This window comes from Sphaeramia orbicularis, unplaced genomic scaffold, assembly GCF_902148855.1.
Source record: "Sphaeramia orbicularis unplaced genomic scaffold, fSphaOr1.1, whole genome shotgun sequence".
Classification (NCBI taxonomy): domain Eukaryota; kingdom Metazoa; phylum Chordata; class Actinopteri; order Kurtiformes; family Apogonidae; genus Sphaeramia; species Sphaeramia orbicularis.
Window position 1 is genome coordinate 5,001 of NW_021941618.1, and position 16,834 is coordinate 21,834.

At 40.5% G+C, this 16,834-nt stretch overlaps 1 protein-coding gene across 13 annotated transcripts in view; it reads right to left on the reverse strand.

Annotated features, from left to right (window-relative positions):
- Positions 1-2,609: 2,609 nt before the first annotated feature.
- Positions 2,610-16,834, reverse strand: part of LOC115416527 (dematin-like) — a 29,589-nt gene continuing 15,364 nt past the window's right edge. For 7 of the 13 annotated variants that reach the window (XM_030130317.1, XM_030130314.1, XM_030130319.1 and 4 more), the window contains 10 exons: positions 15,045-15,240; positions 14,867-14,911; positions 14,632-14,784; positions 13,496-13,596; positions 13,307-13,403; positions 6,338-6,396; positions 6,176-6,218; positions 5,577-5,659; positions 5,383-5,463; positions 2,610-5,020 (listed from right to left, as the gene is read on the reverse strand). In XM_030130317.1, coding sequence (XP_029986177.1) covers positions 4,907-5,020; positions 5,383-5,463; positions 5,577-5,659; positions 6,176-6,218; positions 6,338-6,396; positions 13,307-13,403; positions 13,496-13,596; positions 14,632-14,784; positions 14,867-14,911; positions 15,045-15,240 — 972 coding nt within the window. In that variant the 3' untranslated portion in view covers positions 2,610-4,906. Of the gene's footprint in view, positions 5,021-5,382; positions 5,464-5,576; positions 5,660-5,732; positions 5,741-5,771; positions 6,102-6,141; positions 6,219-6,337; positions 6,397-13,306; positions 13,404-13,495; positions 13,597-14,631; positions 14,785-14,866; positions 14,912-15,044; positions 15,241-16,834 lie in introns of those variants that run through there. The other 6 variants (XM_030130325.1, XM_030130323.1, XM_030130320.1 and 3 more) reach the window with 6 other exon arrangements.

A 16,834-nucleotide genomic window follows, 5' to 3' on the forward strand; every position in this document is an offset into this window, starting at 1 on the left:
ACCTGAGGGCAGCACAAAACATGTGTGTCTCATCTGCTCAGAGACTGTCGCTCTGATCAAAAGTAGCAATGTGAAGCGCCATTATGACTCGAAGCACAAAAGTTTTGACAAAACTCATCCTCTAAGCTCCGCCATACGATCGCAAAAAATTGCTGATTTAAAGGCACAATACAACCGTTCCACCAGGATAATGGTCCATTCATTTTCAGCGCAGCAACGCGCAAATGAATGTTCGCTCAAAATGGCGTGGATACTGGGACAGAATAAAAAGCCGTTTAGCGATGCAGTCCTGCTCAAAGAATGCATGGGTGCCGTTGCTGAAACATTACTTGATGGAAAGCAACAAGAAGAGGTCTGTCAAAAAATAAAGCAACTCCCTTTGTCAGCAGCATCAATTACAAGCAAAACTGAAATTGTAACACGTGATGTACTGTTACAGCTGGACACAGCAATTCAAAAGGCAGAATGCATAGGTTTGGCTGTAGATGAGTCCACTGATATAACTGACAATGCCCAACTTGTAACTTTTGTGAGATTCTTTAACAAAGAGGAAAACAAAATGTGCGAAGACCTGTTAGGTGTAGTTTCCCTGGAGAGCAACACAAGAGGTGAAGACATCTACAGAGCAATAAAGAAGATTTTAACAGAAAGGGGAATTGATGTGAGAAAAGTTGTTTCAATAAGTACAGATGGAGCCCCAGCCATGGTAGGGAGAGAAAGGGGTGCTGTGGCAAAATTAAAAGAGGAACACCCTGAACTGATCTCATACCATTGCATAATACACCAGTCTGTCCTGTGTGCCATGCTTTCTGATCAATATGCTGATGTGATGAACACAATGATGAGAATGATTAACTTTCTTCGAGCATCTTCTTCCTTGCAACACCGCCAGCTCAGAGAATTCCTCAAAGAAGTTGAAGCAGATGCAGATGATCTTCTACTGCACAACAGTGTTAGGTGGCTCAGTAAGGGCAGAGTGTTGGAGCGGTTTTGGTCCATTCGAAAGGAAATTGCAACTTTCTTGGGTCAAATGAAGAGTCAAAAGGCAGCACCATTTCTTTTATTTCTGAACAACATGGAGAAGATGGATCTTGTAGCATTCTTGGTTGACATAACATTTCATTTAAATCAACTGAACTTAAAGCTGCAAAGCAAGGACAATTCAGTCTGTGATCTGATGAGAGATGTCCATGCATTCCAAAGAAAACTTCAGCTTTTCAAAGCGGACCTGCTGGTGGACTGCACACACTTTCCTGCTGTCAAGGAACAAGTCAAAGGTGACAAACCTCTTGCCAAAATTGGTGATCAATTTGTCAACAAATGCCACAAAAGTGGACTTGACAGTTTTACCCTTGGAGAGCAGCTCAATCTGCTTATTCAGAACCCATTTCTTATTACTGACATCAGAGAATTTTCCAAGGAAGCCAGAGACAGCTTTCGGTGGGCAAATGCAAGGTCTCTTCAGCTGGAACTTGCAGATCTTCAGGCCAGTGTGGTACTAAAAGGGCAAGTTGGAGAAAATGATGCTGCGTCTTTTTGGATCCAAATGGTTCCAGAGACAACTTTCCCAACTTTGAGAAAGACAGCTCTGCACATTTTGAGCATGTTTGGTTCAACCTACTGCTGTGAAGCAGCATTTTCCACCATGAACATCATCAAAAATAAATACCGTAGCAGCCTCACCAATGAGCACCTTGACATGTGCTTGAGAATGGCTTTGTCACCATTCAAGCCCAGGTTTAAAATCCTTGCAGGGCAGCCACATGCCCATTTCTCTCACTAAGTCAAGAAGAAACACACAGTTCAGTTCAGTTTAGTTGTTGTTTAAAAAGTTTTGATTGAAAGCTGTTGAATTTCCGAAGTGTAAAGAAGTTTGTGCTTACAGTTTACTTTTTTCATATTTATTATTTGAAGCATTCATTGTGCCTTTTATTTGTGGATTATTGTTGTTAAAAAGTAAAATAAAAAAACATATATAAAATGTTTGCGGATCTTGGCTGGTTGTGTTTTTTTAAATACGGACCCTGGCAATTTTTAATTCATTATCCCTGCTCTAGTTAAAAAAAGAAAAGCATTTAAAAATTTCTTGGTTTGTAGTTCCGCCCCCTTTGTGGGTGGAGCCTCCAAACTCACAGCCCATGACAAGGACAGGTCATTCTTCCTACCCCAACTCTTAGTTTTGAGAAATATACTTTTGCTAAAGAAAGAGACGCATGTTAAATGTTTCTTTGTTAATAGGACTTACTTCTTTTTGGGCGGAGCCCCCAAACTCACAGCCCACGACAAGGACAGGTCCCTCTTCCTACTCCAACTCTTAGTTTTGAGAAAAATGCTTTAGCTAAAGAAAGAGGAGTGGTTTAAAAATGTCTTTGCTCATAGGCTTGTCTCCCTTTGTGGGCGGAGCCTCCAAATTCACAGCCCACGTAACCCTAACCCAATAGTTTTACCGCTACAGACATTTGAAATTTCGCTTATTATAAGAAAATGGGGGGAAAAAACCCTCTAACCCTAGTTCTAACCCTCTAACCCTAACCTCTAACTGACCATGGAGGCGACTCTATCAGTGAATGAACACATGTTTGTGTAGTTTTGTTTTTAGACACACAGACGGTGAGAGTACAAATGTTTTTTATTGTAACTCATGGTTAATCATTCATCTGTTACATCATCACCCGTATCCAACGGCAACAAGAACCACAACACTAGTCAGAGCACAATCATCATGTGGTTATTCAGAAGTTCAATATCTCCAGAGCGACCTCAAGGCCACAGCGCTCTGCCAAAGAGCCTGACCTTTGACCTCTGGGTCCAAAGGCTCATTAAAATATGACATCATACTCAGTGACAGAAGCCCCGCCCCCTTGACATCACTCTGTGTGAAGAAATAGAAACAGAAAAACCTTTTAAAATGTACAAAAAATATCATGAACAATCTTTGTGTCATCATTGCATTAGTCACAGCAACCGATACAACAACCAATCAGAACAAAGCTTTTCAGTATCAAACAACCAATCAGAAGAAAGCTTCTCAGTATTCAATCAAAGCGTTGGAATCAGTCCTCAAATAAAACAAAACAAAACAGGAAATCATCTCAATGTAAAGTGACCAATGCTCATTCACTCTCAGACCTTATGCTTTTATTTTGGCGTCACAGACAGGAAGCGTGAGGCGAGGCAGATGTGGAGGAGTCATGTGATGTGGCAGCCATGTTGTGAGACGAGGGATGGGAATTGAAAAGAACTGATCAATTTTGCTTATCGATCTGATTCCTCATGGATTGTCATTGGGTGAGTGATTCAAAGAGTTCAAACAGGTTTGTTTACACTAACTGTCTTTTATATTTCTAGCTCTAGACAGAAAATAGAACATCCACATTGTAGTATGCATAAATAGTAAGAACAGATGACACTGGGCTCGGTTTCAGGTGCGGGGGGTCACGAAGTGACAGTGAAATTTAAGAAGCTTTACTAATTCCTCTATGTCTGCCGCTGTTGTGCACCTCATTTTCCTGTTCCCTACCTTCAGAAGCCCCCCCCGGAACCAGGCCTGGATGACACCCTGGTGTTTGGCTTACGGTTAGGGTAAACCCTGGGGTTTGGGTTAAGGTTAACCCTGGGGTTAGGTTTAAGGTTAACCCTGGTGTCACTGTCGCGTAACATCCATGTGACTTTACTGTAAATGAATCTCATGCTGTGGATAAATGTTTGAACAAACGGAAGCTTTGACAGTGTTCCCAGTGTTCTCATTGGATCTGGGGTCATCTTTACACCTGAAACATAGACATTCTGTGGAGCGATTCTGCCTCCACGCCATGTTGGCCACGTCTTAAACCAAAACAATGCAGCGTATGTGTGACGTCAGTTGCAATGAAAGCTCAATTGATGAGCAGAATCCTGAAGCAGGGTTAGGGTTAGCCAAACCATTCCAAGGAACTGAGTTTCCAACTCCACCAGTTCCACCAGTTCCCATCCCTGCATGTGGTGCCGCAGCGCAAGTTTCAGTCAGACTTTCTGCGGTTTTTCTAATTAAAGGTGTTTCTCAGGTTAAAGGATTACTCGGCTGCGGTTCTGGACCAAATCCACTGGACCGGATCCACTGGACCAAATCCACTGGACTGGATCCACTGCACCAAATCCACTGGACTGGATCCACTGGACCGGATCCACTAGACCAATGTCCCAATGTCATGGACCCGGGTCCTGGACCATGTGCATGTGGACCCTGATGTTGGTTTGGGGTTCTTTCAGGGTTTGTTGAAGACCAGTGGACTGGTCCTTTAACCTGGTCCAGATTCTGGTTTCACCGGTGGATCAGTTCATTTCCCATCATGCCTCAGTGTGCAAACGCTTCTCAACATTCATGAGAAAAGGTTTTAATTTAATTTATCAAACTTACTGACAAGAATAGAATAGAATAGAATAGAATAGAATAGAATAGAATAGAATAGAATAGAATAGAATAGATGTGCATCATTTGGTCACTAATCATCACATGGGTCTGATCCAGATCTGTGAAGGTTCAGTTCAGATCCATGTTCATGGTCCTGTGTGTTTGGAACATGTTTGTGTATATTTGTGGCTTCAACAGGAAACAGGGCAGTGACTTCTGCTGATTGAATCTGAACAACTGAGGATCAGACGCTTCAATCTGTTGCATTTCTACAACTGTCTCACATCAGATCTTCATTCCATCTCCTCTGTCCTAGTCTCTTCTGTCCTCATCTCCTCTGTCCTCGTCTCCTCTGTCCTTGTCTCCTCTGTCCTAGTCTCCTCTGTCCTCGTCTTCTCTGTCCTTGTCCGTCATTATGACGAGTTGATGGTATTTGTCAGTCTGTGGTTTTTAGGACCGCCCCCTGTGCTGGTCTGGGAGGAGCAGGGGATTGTGGGAGTTGTAGTGTCCTCGTCCTCAGAACAGGCAGACCCTCTTCTTCAGGTCGTTTCTTTTCCAGACGGACAAGCGCTCAAACTGGTCCAGGGTCATCCCGAACACGCTGCAGAACTGGTCCTGGGATAGATGTCTCTGAGGACAGACATCACATTAGTCACACACAGTCTGTCCAACAAACACCTACCATCATCCTCTGCTGTTCTCCCATCATCCTCTGCTGTTCCACCCATCTCATAACCCATAGAATGCTTCCCTTCAGACCAGGACACCTTTGATCCCATCCGTCAATGACAGTGGTTTTCAACCTTTGGGTCTCCTGGAATTACGACGACTTGATAAAAATAAATTCAAACACTAATAAAAATCTCTGTTGACTTGGCAGAGCCACTCCCACTCCATAGGGTTAGGGTTAGGGTTAGCCCTAGGATTAGGGTTAGCCCTAGCCCTAGCCCTAACCCTAGGGCTAACCTTCAGATGAACGGGCTGAGCTTTACCTCCAGTCTGGTCCGGTCCACACCTGGAGGCAGCTGGCCACGCCCCCTGGGAGTCACCACCAGCGCCTCATATGGGAAGATCTGCACAGTCAACATATTAGAACCACATCAGATAGAACATGAACAGAACCTCAAACATTATGGAACATAAGGTGTGTGTGTGTGTGTGTGTGTGTGTGTGTGTGTGTGTTCACCTCTGGTTCTAACACACTGGTTCCACACGTTCCTCGGTCCGTTGGTGAGTCTCCGTTCTGAACACAAACAGTCCATGGTTCTGCTTTTAGACATGAACACGAACACAGACGCTAATGGATACATTTATTCATGTGTGTAGTTTATGAACGACTGACCTGAAGTCCTGCAGGAAAAGAACACAAACACAAACAAGAAAAATAAAAAAAAACTGAAACTACAGCAGCATTTGATCTGTCATCGAGGATGAACTTCTGTTACCAACAACAGAGAAGAAGATTCATGAAGAGATCATATATAGACACATCAGTCAACCATGTGAATCCTGTAAAATCATGTGAATCCTGTTAAATCATGGATGAATCCTGTTAAATCATGGATGAATCCTGTTAAATCATGGATGAATCCTGTAAAATCATGTGAATCCTGTTAAATCATGGATGAATCCTGTTAAACCATGTGAATCCTGTTAAATCATGGATAAATCCTGTTAAATCACGTGAATCCTGTTAAATCATGGATAAATCCTGTTAAATCACGTGAATCCTGTAAAATCATGGATAAATCCTGTTAAATCATGTGAATCCTGTTAAATCTTTACCTGCAGGAGTTTTATCAGATGAGCTGAACTCTGTCGACTGTGGCTGAAAACAAAACGCACACCATCGTCATTTTCATCGTCATCTTCATCATCATCTTCATCGTCATCTTCATCATACTGAGCTGTGATTGGACGGTTCAGGTCACATGTACATGTACTCACCTCGGACAGGCCTGACCTAGAGGATTGTGGGAAATAACTGACCCTGCAGCCACTGGAGCCTGAAGAGAGAAGAAGAAGAAGAAAGAGAAAAGAAGAAGAAGAAGAAAGAGAAAAGATGAAGAGAAGAAGAAAAAGAAGGAGAAAAAGAAGAAAGAGAAGAAGAGAAGAAGAAAGAAAGAAGAAGAAAAAGAAAAGAAGAAGAAGAGGAAGAAGAAAGAGAAGGAGTACAGAATACAGTTTTAAAAGAAGGAGTACACAGCCCCACAACAATGAGACCACCTACAGACAGGAGGTCCTGAGAAATGAGGTCCTACACAGAGGCGGTCCTACACAGAGGAGGTCCTGAGAAAGGAGGTCCTACACAAAGGAGGTCCAACACAGAGGAGGTCCTACACAGAGGAGTTCCTACACAGAGGAAGTCCTGTGAAAGGAGGTCCTACACAGAGGAGGTCCACTACAGAGGAGGTCCTACACAGAGGTCCTGAGAAAGGAGGTCCTACACAGAGGAGGTCCTAAGAGAGGAGGTCCTACAGAGAGGAGATCCTACACAGAGGAGGTCCAACACAGGGCAGGTCCTGAACCTCCCTACCTGGTGCTCCCCCCCTCCTCCTTTTCATCCCAGGAGAAACCATAGAGAGGTTTAATGAATTCAGATTCCTGGGTACAGACACCAATGAAAAAGGAAGGATTTCCTCTAGTATTTACTGTTTTTATGCAGTATTTCATGTAGTATTTACTGTTTTTATGCAGTATTTCCTCTAGTATTTACTGTTTTTATGCAGTATTTCCTCTAGTACTTACTGTTTTTATGCAATATTTCCTCTAGTATTTACTGTTTTTATGCCGTATTTCCTCTAGTATTTACTGTTTTTATGCAGTATTTCATGTAGTATTTACTGTTTTTAAGCAGTATTTCCTCTAGTACTTACTGTTTTTATGCAGTATTTCCTCTAGTATTTTCTGTTTTAATGCAGTCTTTCCTCTGGTATGTCCTGTTTTTATGCAGTATTTCCTCTAGTACTTACTGTTTTTATGCAGTATTTCCTCTAGTATTTACTGTTTTTATGCTGTATTTCCTCTAGTACTTACTGTTTTTATGCAGTATTTCCTCTAGTATTTACTGTTTTTATGCTGTATTTCCTCTAGTATTTACTGTTTTTATGCAGTATTTCCTCTAGTACTTACTGTTTTTATGCAGTATTTCCTCTAGTATTTACTGTTTTTATGCCGTATTTCCTCTAGTACTTACTGTTTTTATGCAGTATTTCCTCTAGTATTTACTGTTTTTATGCTGTATTTCCTCTAGTATTTACTGTTTTTATGCAGTATTTCCTCTAGTACTTACTGTTTTTATGCAGTATATCCTCTAGTATTTACTGTTTTTATGCCGTATTTCCTCTAGTACTTACTGTTTTTATGCCGTATTTCCTCTAGTACTTACTGTTTTTATGCAGTATTTCCTCTTGGATTTGCTGTTTTTATGCAGTATTTCCTCTAGTATTTACTGTTTTTATGCTGTATTTCCTCTAGTATTTACTGTTTTTATGCAGTATTTCCTCTAGTACTTACTGTTTTTATGCAGTATTTCCTCTAGTATTTACTGTTTTTATGCCGTATTTCCTCTAGTACTTACTGTTTTTATGCCGTATTTCCTCTAGTATTTGCTGTTTTTATGCAGTCTTTCCTCTTGGATTTGCTGTTTTTATGCAGTATTTCCTCTAGTATTTACTGTTTTTATGCAGTATTTAGTCTAGTACTTACTGTTTTTATGCCGTATTTCCTCTAGTACTTACTGTTTTTATGCCGTATTTCCTCTAGTATTTGCTGTTTTTATGCAGTATTTCCTCTTGGATTTGCTGTTTTTATGCAGTATTTCCTCTAGTATTTACTGTTTTTATGCAGTATTTTCTCTAGTACTTACTGTTTTTATGCAGTATTTCCTCTAGTATTTGCTGTTTTTATGCAGTATTTCCTCTGGTATTTCCTGTTTTTATGCAGTATTTCCTCTATTACTTACTGTTTTTATGCAGTATTTCCTCTAATATTTACTGTTTTTATGCAGTATTTCCTCCAGTATTTACTGACTTTATGCAGTATTTTCCCTAGTACTTACTGTTTTTATGCAGTCTTTCCTCTAGTACTTACTGTTTTTATGCAGTATTTCCTCTAGTATTTGCTGTTTTTATGCAGTATTTCCTCTGGTATTTCCTGTTTTTATACAGTATTTCCTCTAGTACTTACTGTTTTTATGCAGTATTTCCTCTGGTACTTACTGTTTTTATGCCGTATTTCCTCTAGCATTTGCTGTTTTTATGCAGTATTTCCTCTAGTACTTACTGTTTTTATGCCGTATTTCCTCTATTACTTACTGTTTTTATGCAGTATTTCCTCTAGTACTTACTGTTTTTATGCAGTATTTCCTCTAGTATTTACTGACTTTATGCAGTATTTTCCCTAGTACTTACTGTTTTTATGCAGTATTTCCTCTAGTATTTGCTGTTTTTATGCAGTATTTCCTCTGGTATTTCCTGTTTTTATGCAGTATTTCCTCTATCACTTACTGTTTTTATGCCGTATTTCCTCTAATATTTACTGTTTTTATGCAGTATTTCCTCTAGTATTTACTGACTTTATGCAGTATTTTCCCTAGTACTTACTGTTTTTATGCAGTCTTTCCTCTAGTACTTACTGTTTTTATGCAGTATTTCCTCTAGTATTTGCTGTTTTTATGCAGTATTTCCTCTGGTATTTCCTGTTTTTATACAGTATTTCCTCTAGTACTTACTGTTTTTATGCAGTATTTCCTCTAGTATTTACTGTTTTTATGCAGTATTTTCCCTAGTACTTACTGTTTTTATGCAGTCTTTCCTCTAGTACTTACTGTTTTTATGCAGTATTTCCTCTAGTATTTGCTGTTTTTATGCAGTATTTCCTCTGGTATTTCCTGTTTTTATGCAGTATTTCCTCTATTACTTACTGTTTTTATGCCGTATTTCCTCTAATATTTACTGTTTTTATGCAGTATTTCCTCTAGTATTTACTGACTTTATGCAGTATTTTCCCTAGTACTTACTGTTTTTATGCAGTCTTTCCTCTAGTACTTACTGTTTTTATGCAGTATTTCCTCTAGTATTTGCTGTTTTTATGCAGTATTTCCTCTGGTATTTCCTGTTTTTATGCAGTATTTCCTCTAGTATTTCCTGTTTTTATGCAGTATTTCCTCTGGTATTTCCTGTTTTTATGCAGTATTTCCTCTATTACTTATTGTTTTTATGCAGTATTTCCTCTAATATTTACTGTTTTTATGCAGTATTTCCTCTAGTATTTACTGACTTTATGCAGCATTTTCCCGAGTACTTACTGTTTTTATGCAGTCTTTCCTCTAGTACTTACTGTTTTTATGCAGTATTTCCTCTAGTATTTCCTGTTTTTATGCAGTATTTCTTCTAGTACTTACTGTTTTTATGCTGTATTTCCTCTAATATTTACTGTTTTTATGCAGTATTTCCTCTAGTATTTACTGTTTTTATGCAGTATTTTCCCTAGTACTTACTGTTTTTATGCAGTCTTTCCTCTAGTACTTATTGTTTTTATGCCGTATTTCCTCTAGTACTTAATGTTTTTATGCCGTATTTCCTCTAGTACTTAATGTTTTTATGCTGTATTTCCTCTAGTACTTACTGTTTTTATGCAGTATTTCCTCTAGTACTTACTGTTTTTATGCAGTATTTCCTCTAGTATTTACTGTTTTTATGCCATATTTCCTCTAGTATTTGTTGTTTTTATGCAGTCTTTCCTCTTGGATTTACTGTTTTTATGCAGTATTTCCTCTAGTATTTACTGTTTTTATGCAGTATTTCCTCTAGTATTTCCTGTTTTTATGCAGTCTTTCCTCTGGTATTTCCTGTTTTTATGCAGTATTTCCTCTAGTATTTACTGTTTTTATGCCGTATTTCCTCTAGTACTTAATGTTTTTTTGCTGTATTTCCTCTAGTACTTACTGTTTTTATGCAGTATTTCCTCTAGTACTTACTGTTTTTATGCAGTATTTCCTGTAGTATTTACTGTTTTTATGCCATATTTCCTCTAGTATTTGCTGTTTTTATGCAGTCTTTCCTCTTGGATTTGCTGTTTTTATGCAGTATTTCCTCTAGTATTTACTGTTTTTATGCAGTATTTAGTCTAGTACTTACTGTTTTTATGCAGTATTTCCTCTAGTATTTACTGTTTTTATGCCGTATTTCCTCTAGTATTTACTGTTTTTATGCAGTCTTTCCTCTGGTATTTCCTGTTTTTATGCAGTATTTTCCCTAGTACTTACTGTTTTTATGCAGTCTTTCCTCTAGTACTTACTGTTTTTATGCAGTATTTCCTCTAGTATTTGCTGTTTTTATGCAGTATTTCCTCTAGTATTTCCTGTTTTTATGCAGTATTTCCTCTAGTACTTACTTTTTTTATGCTGTATTTCCTCTAGTACTTACTGTTTTTATGCTGTATTTCCTCTAGTACTTACTGTTTTTATGCAGTCTTTCCTCTAGTACTTACTGTTTTTATGCCGTATTTCCTCTAGTACTTACTGTTTTTATGCCGTATTTCCTCTAGTACTTACTATTTTTATGCAGTATTTCCTCTAGTACTTACTGTTTTTATGCAGTCTTTCCTCTAGTACTTACTGTTTTTATGCCGTATTTCCTCTAGTATTTCCTGTTTTTATGCAGTATTTCCTCTGGTATTTCCTGTTTTTATGCAGTATTTCCTCTATTACTTATTGTTTTTATGCAGTATTTCCTCTAATATTTACTGTTTTTATGCAGTATTTCCTCTAGTATTTACTGACTTTATGCAGCATTTTCCCGAGGACTTACTGTTTTTATGCAGTCTTTCCTCTAGTACTTACTGTTTTTATGCAGTCTTTCCTCTAGTATTTGCTGTTTTTATGCAGTATTTCCTCTGGTATTTCCTGTTTTTATGCAGTATTTCTTCTAGTACTTACTGTTTTTATGCAGTATTTCCTCTAATATTTACTGTTTTTATGCAGTATTTCCTCAAGTATTTACTGTTTTTATGCAGTATTTTCCCTAGTACTTACTGTTTTTATGCAGTCTTTCCTCTAGTACTTACTGTTTTTATGCAGTATTTCCTCTAGTATTTGCTGTTTTTATGCAGTATTTCCTCTAGTATTTCCTGTTTTTATGCAGTATTTCCTCTAGTACTTACTGTTTTTATGCCGTATTTCCTCTAGTACTTACTGTTTTTATGCAGTATTTCCTCTAGTACTTACTGTTTTTATGCCATATTTCCTCTAGTACTTACTGTTTTTATGACGTATTTCCTCTTGTACTTACTGTTTTTATGCAGTATTTCCTCTAGTATTTACTGTTTTTATGCCGTATTTCCTCTAGTATTTACTGTTTTTATGCAGTATTTCCTCTAGTATTTACTGTTTTTATGCAGTATTTCCTCTAGTACTTACTGTTTTTATGCAGTATTTTCCCTACTAGTATGCAGTATTTCCTAGTACTGTTTTATGCAGTATTTCCTCTAGTATTTGCTGTTTTTATGCAGTATTTCCTCTGGTATTTCCTGTTTTTATGCAGTATTTCCTCTAATATTTACTGTTTTTATGCAGTATTTCCTCTAGTATTTACTGTTTTTATGCCGTATTTCCTCTAGTACTTACTGTTTTTATGCAGTATTTCCTCTAGTACTTACTGTTTTTATGCAGTATTTCCTCTTGTACTTACTGTTTTTATGCAGTATTTCCTCTAGTATTTACTGTTTTTATGCAGTATTTTCCCTAGTACTTACTGTTTTTATGCAGTATTTCCTCTAGTATTTACTGTTTTTATGCAGTATTTCCTCTGGTATTTACTGTTTTTATGCAGTCTTTCCTCTAGTACTTACTGTTTTTATGGAGTATTTCCCCTAGTACTTACTGTTTTTATGCCGTATTTCCTCTAGTACTTACTGTTTTTATGCAGTATTTCCTCTAGTATTTACTGTTTTTATGCAGTATTTCCTCTAGTATTTACTGTTTTTATGCCGTATTTCCTCTAGTACTTACTGTTTTTATGCCGTATTTCCTCTAGTACTTACTGTTTTTATGCAGTATTTCCTCTAGTATTTACTGTTTTTATGCAGTATTTTCCCTAGTACTTACTGTTTTTATGCAGTATTTCCTCTAGTACTTACTGTTTTTATGCAGTATTTCCTCTAGTATTTACTGTTTTTAATGCAGTATTTCCTCTAGTACTTACTGTTTTTATGCCGTATTTCCTCTGGTATTTCCTGTTTTTATGCAGTATTTCCTCTAGTATTTACTGTTTTTATGCCGTATTTCCTCTAGTACTTACTGTTTTTATGCAGTATTTCCCCTAGTACTTACTGTTTTTATGCCGTATTTCCTCTAGTACTTACTGTTTTTATGCAGTATTTCCTCTAGTATTTACTGTTTTTATGCAGTATTTCCTCTAGTATTTACTGTTTTTATGCAGTATTTTCCCTAGTACTTACTGTTTTTATGCAGTATTTCCTCTAGTACTTACTGTTTTTATGCAGTATTTCCTCTAGTATTTACTGTTTTTAATGCAGTATTTCCTCTAGTATTTGCTGTTTTTATGCAGTATTTCCTCTGGTATTTCCTGTTTTTATGCAGTATTTCTTCTTGTACTTACTGTTTTTATGCAGTATTTCCTCTAATATTTACTGTTTTTATGCAGTATTTCCTCTAGTACTTACTGTTTTTATGCAGTATTTTCTCTAGTATTTGCTGTTTTAATACAGTATTTCCTCTAGTACTTACTGTTTTTATGCAGTATTTCCTCTAGTATTTACTGACTTTATGTAGTATTTCCTCTAGTATTTGCAGTATTTTTGCCATATGTGCTGCATTCAGGTACAGTCCATCTTTTCCTCTAGTATTTGCAGTATTTTATGCAGTATTAGTGTTAGTATTTGCTGTATTTTTACCATCTGTGCTGCGTTCAGGTACAGTCCGTCTTTTCCTCTTCTGACTCGACTTCTCCAACTCCTCCTTCAGGATAATTTTTCCTAAATTTGACTGAATCTGAAAAAAAACAAGTATGGGATGAAAAAAAATCACAGACCAATGGGAGTCCAGCCACAGGATCAGCTGATTGGTCCATGGTCATGTGACACCTTGTTTAGTTCCCGCCTCTGCAGAGCCCATAACTCCACCTCCAAGTCTTCATCAGCTTCCTCATCCTCGTCCCTCTGGTCCCGCCTCCTGGACTCTGTCTCTAAACAAGGAGGCAAGGAGATAAGGAGACATGAGAAAAGGAGACAGGAAACAAGAGACAAGGAGATGAGGAGACAAGGAGACATGAGACGAAGAGATAAGGAGACAAGAGACAAGGAGATGAGGAGACAAGGAGACAAGAGACGAGGAGATGAGGAGACAAGAGACAAGGAGACTAGGAGATGAGGAGACATGAGACAAGGAGACAAGAGACAAGGAGATGAGGAGACATGAGAAAAGGAGACAAGAAACAAGGGGACAAGGAGATGAGGAGACATGAGACAAGGAGACAAGAGACAAGGAGATGAGGAGACATGAGAAAAGGAGACAAGAAACAAGGGGACAAGGAGATGAGGAGACAAGAGACAAGGAGACTAGGAGATGAGGAGACATGAGACAAGGAGACAAGAGACAAGGAGATGAGGAGACATGAGAAAAGGAGACAAGAAACAAGGGGACAAGGAGATGAGGAGACATGAGACAAGGAGACAAGGAGGTGAGGAGACAAGGAGACATGAGAAAAGGAGACATGAGACAAGGACATGAGGAGACGTGAGACAAGGAGATGAGGAGATAAGAGACAAGGAGATGAGGAGACAAAGAGATGAGGAGACAGGGAGATGAGGAGACAAGGAGACGAGGAGATGAGGAGACATGAGACAAGGAGATGAGGGGACATGAGGCAAGGAGAGATGAAACAAGGAGACATGAGACAAGGAGATGAGGAGACATGAGACAAGGAGATATGAGACATGGAGATGAGGAGACATGAGACATGAGACAAGGACAGAAGGAGACAAGGAGACAGAGATGCAAGAATACGAGAAAACAAAGATGAGGAGACAAGGAGAGAAAATAAGGACACACGAAGGGAAGAAGACACAAGGAGATGAAGGAAGGAGAAGTGAGGAAAGGACAGAGGAAATAAGGAGATGAAGAAAGGAGAAGTGAGGAAAGGACAGAGGACACAAGGAGATGAAGAAAGGAGAAGTGAGGAAAGAACAGAGGACACAGGGGTTAGGGACAGGTGCAGTACCGGTGACGGCCAGGGACGGGGGGCAGGGCCAGTACTCGGTCTCGATCTTGGACGGCTGGTTGGGATCAGGAGGCTGCGCCGCCGGGAACTTGGACGACTCGATGATCAGATCCTGGATGTGTTTGTCCTGAGGGACGGCGGCGCTGGGCGTGTCTGAAAACACCACAGGAAACACATCATTGGTCCAATGGAAGGTGAGCCCGCCTCAAGTCTCCGCCCACTTCCTGGTCTCTACCTTGTTTGTAGATCGGAGGTTTCTTGTAGATGTTGGCACCGTTTTCTGGCAAAAAAAAACTTAAGTTCAGGTTCATATCATCAAACCACCACCGTTAAAGTGCTTTAATTTACAGTGATGTCAGACATGTTCTCGCCACCGCCACTTCACATGTTCCATGAAACAGGTGTGTTCTTACCCGGCCGGTGAAAATGCTGAACGGCGCTGGTCTTGGCGACGCTGCAGGGTGGGCGGGGCGTGTTTGTGATGGTGGGCGTGTCTGGCAGAGACGGCGTATGTGTGCTGTGTGTCTGGCTGCTCTGGTAGGTCGATCCGGAGGAGGAGCCTCCAGGTGAACGCACCTCCAACCAATCCCTGTTCTCCTTAGACAGGTTCTGAGGAAACCCAGAAGAACAGGGTCTGAGAACTGGACCTGGGCTCAAGGACCAGGAACTGGACTTGGACCTGGACTCAAGGACTAGGAGCTGAACCTGGACACAGGACCAGGAACTGGACTCAAGGACACTCAGTAGAGAGAAGATGAGAAAAGGGAACAAGAAGAGGGGGAGAGGGAACAAGGACACACAAACAGGAGGAGAAGGAACAAGGACACAAGGAAAGGAGGAGAGGGAACAAGGACACACAAACCTGTCAAGACTACATTTACATGCACATCACACATGTCAAACCGTCGGCGCACCTACTCCCAGAGATACAGACTTTTAAACTACTTATTTTTGCCTGTTAATGCTTTTTTTCACTCAAATCTAACTTCTTAACTGTGTCTTTTTACCCTGAGTGGTTTAATCTAATAATCAAAGTGACCGATTGTTAGATTTCTTTTCTCACCGTCTTTTTACCCATACAGCACCACCAACCCAAAGTGCCATCAAGGCAGGTAAGTAGTGTAAGTGGATCCTTACCTGTGGCTGTCACCGACTGCTTCCCGCGCTCTGCCCCTGGTATCTCACTGCTACCACCATGGCGTCATCCACATCACCCGGAGATAGTCCGCTTGTCCAAGCCAACAAAACCCTGGTAAAGGCCTACCAGACGATCACGGATCTCAAAGAGGAAATACTGCGCCTCTCCGCAGAACTAGTGGAGAAAAAAGCCCGGCTCTGTGGTTTCTCCAGCTGCCTTCCCACACTGTCCAGTCTGTTTCTGAAAAGCGCAGAGAAGCCCAAAGCCTCCTGTGATGAAACGGTGTTATGGGATCCATCCTCTGCCTGTCCTCGTCCCCCGTGTTCAACAACCTGGTCTGAAGTGGTGATTCGTGGTCACAAAAAGAACACGAGCAAAGCCTCATCACCACCGAGCATCAGCACATCAAACCACTTCGTTGTCCTGTCCATGGAGGACGCTTCGGCTCCCCCTGCCGCGGCTGATGTGCTCCTCCTCCCACCCGGCTCTGTCCAGGAACCGGCTCCTGCTGCCACCGTGGCTGCCACCGAGCTGGTTACCGGCAACGTTTGTAACGCCGCTCCCCCTGTGAAGCCTCCGACCCAGGGTCCCCGCTCCTCTACCCAGCGCCGCCTTCTCTGAGAGGCCATCCGCCGTCACTCTGGCGGTCCACCCGTGGAGTGTCCACCCCTCACCCTCGACACCGTCTCCTTGACCACTTTCCCCTTCGACCACCACTATCCTCGGGGACTCCATCATCTGTAACGTCCCTTTCTTTAATGCCATAACCAGGTGTTTTCCTGGTTCTACCGTCACCTCCATCCTCCATGAACTCCCTCAGCTGCTGCTCTCACTGCCGTCCACCGTTACCCGGATCATAGTTCACGTGGGCTTCAATGACACTTCTCTTCAACAGTCCGAAGTGACGAAGGTTCATTTTACAAACCTCTTTGATAAACTGAAAGGATCCAGGAAGGCTGTTTTCATTTCCGGGCCCCTCCCCTCCTTTGCCCGTGGTGCGGGGCGGTTCAGCCGGCTCCCCAGCTTGAACACCTGGCTCCAGTCCGCCTCTGCTCTGAATGGCTT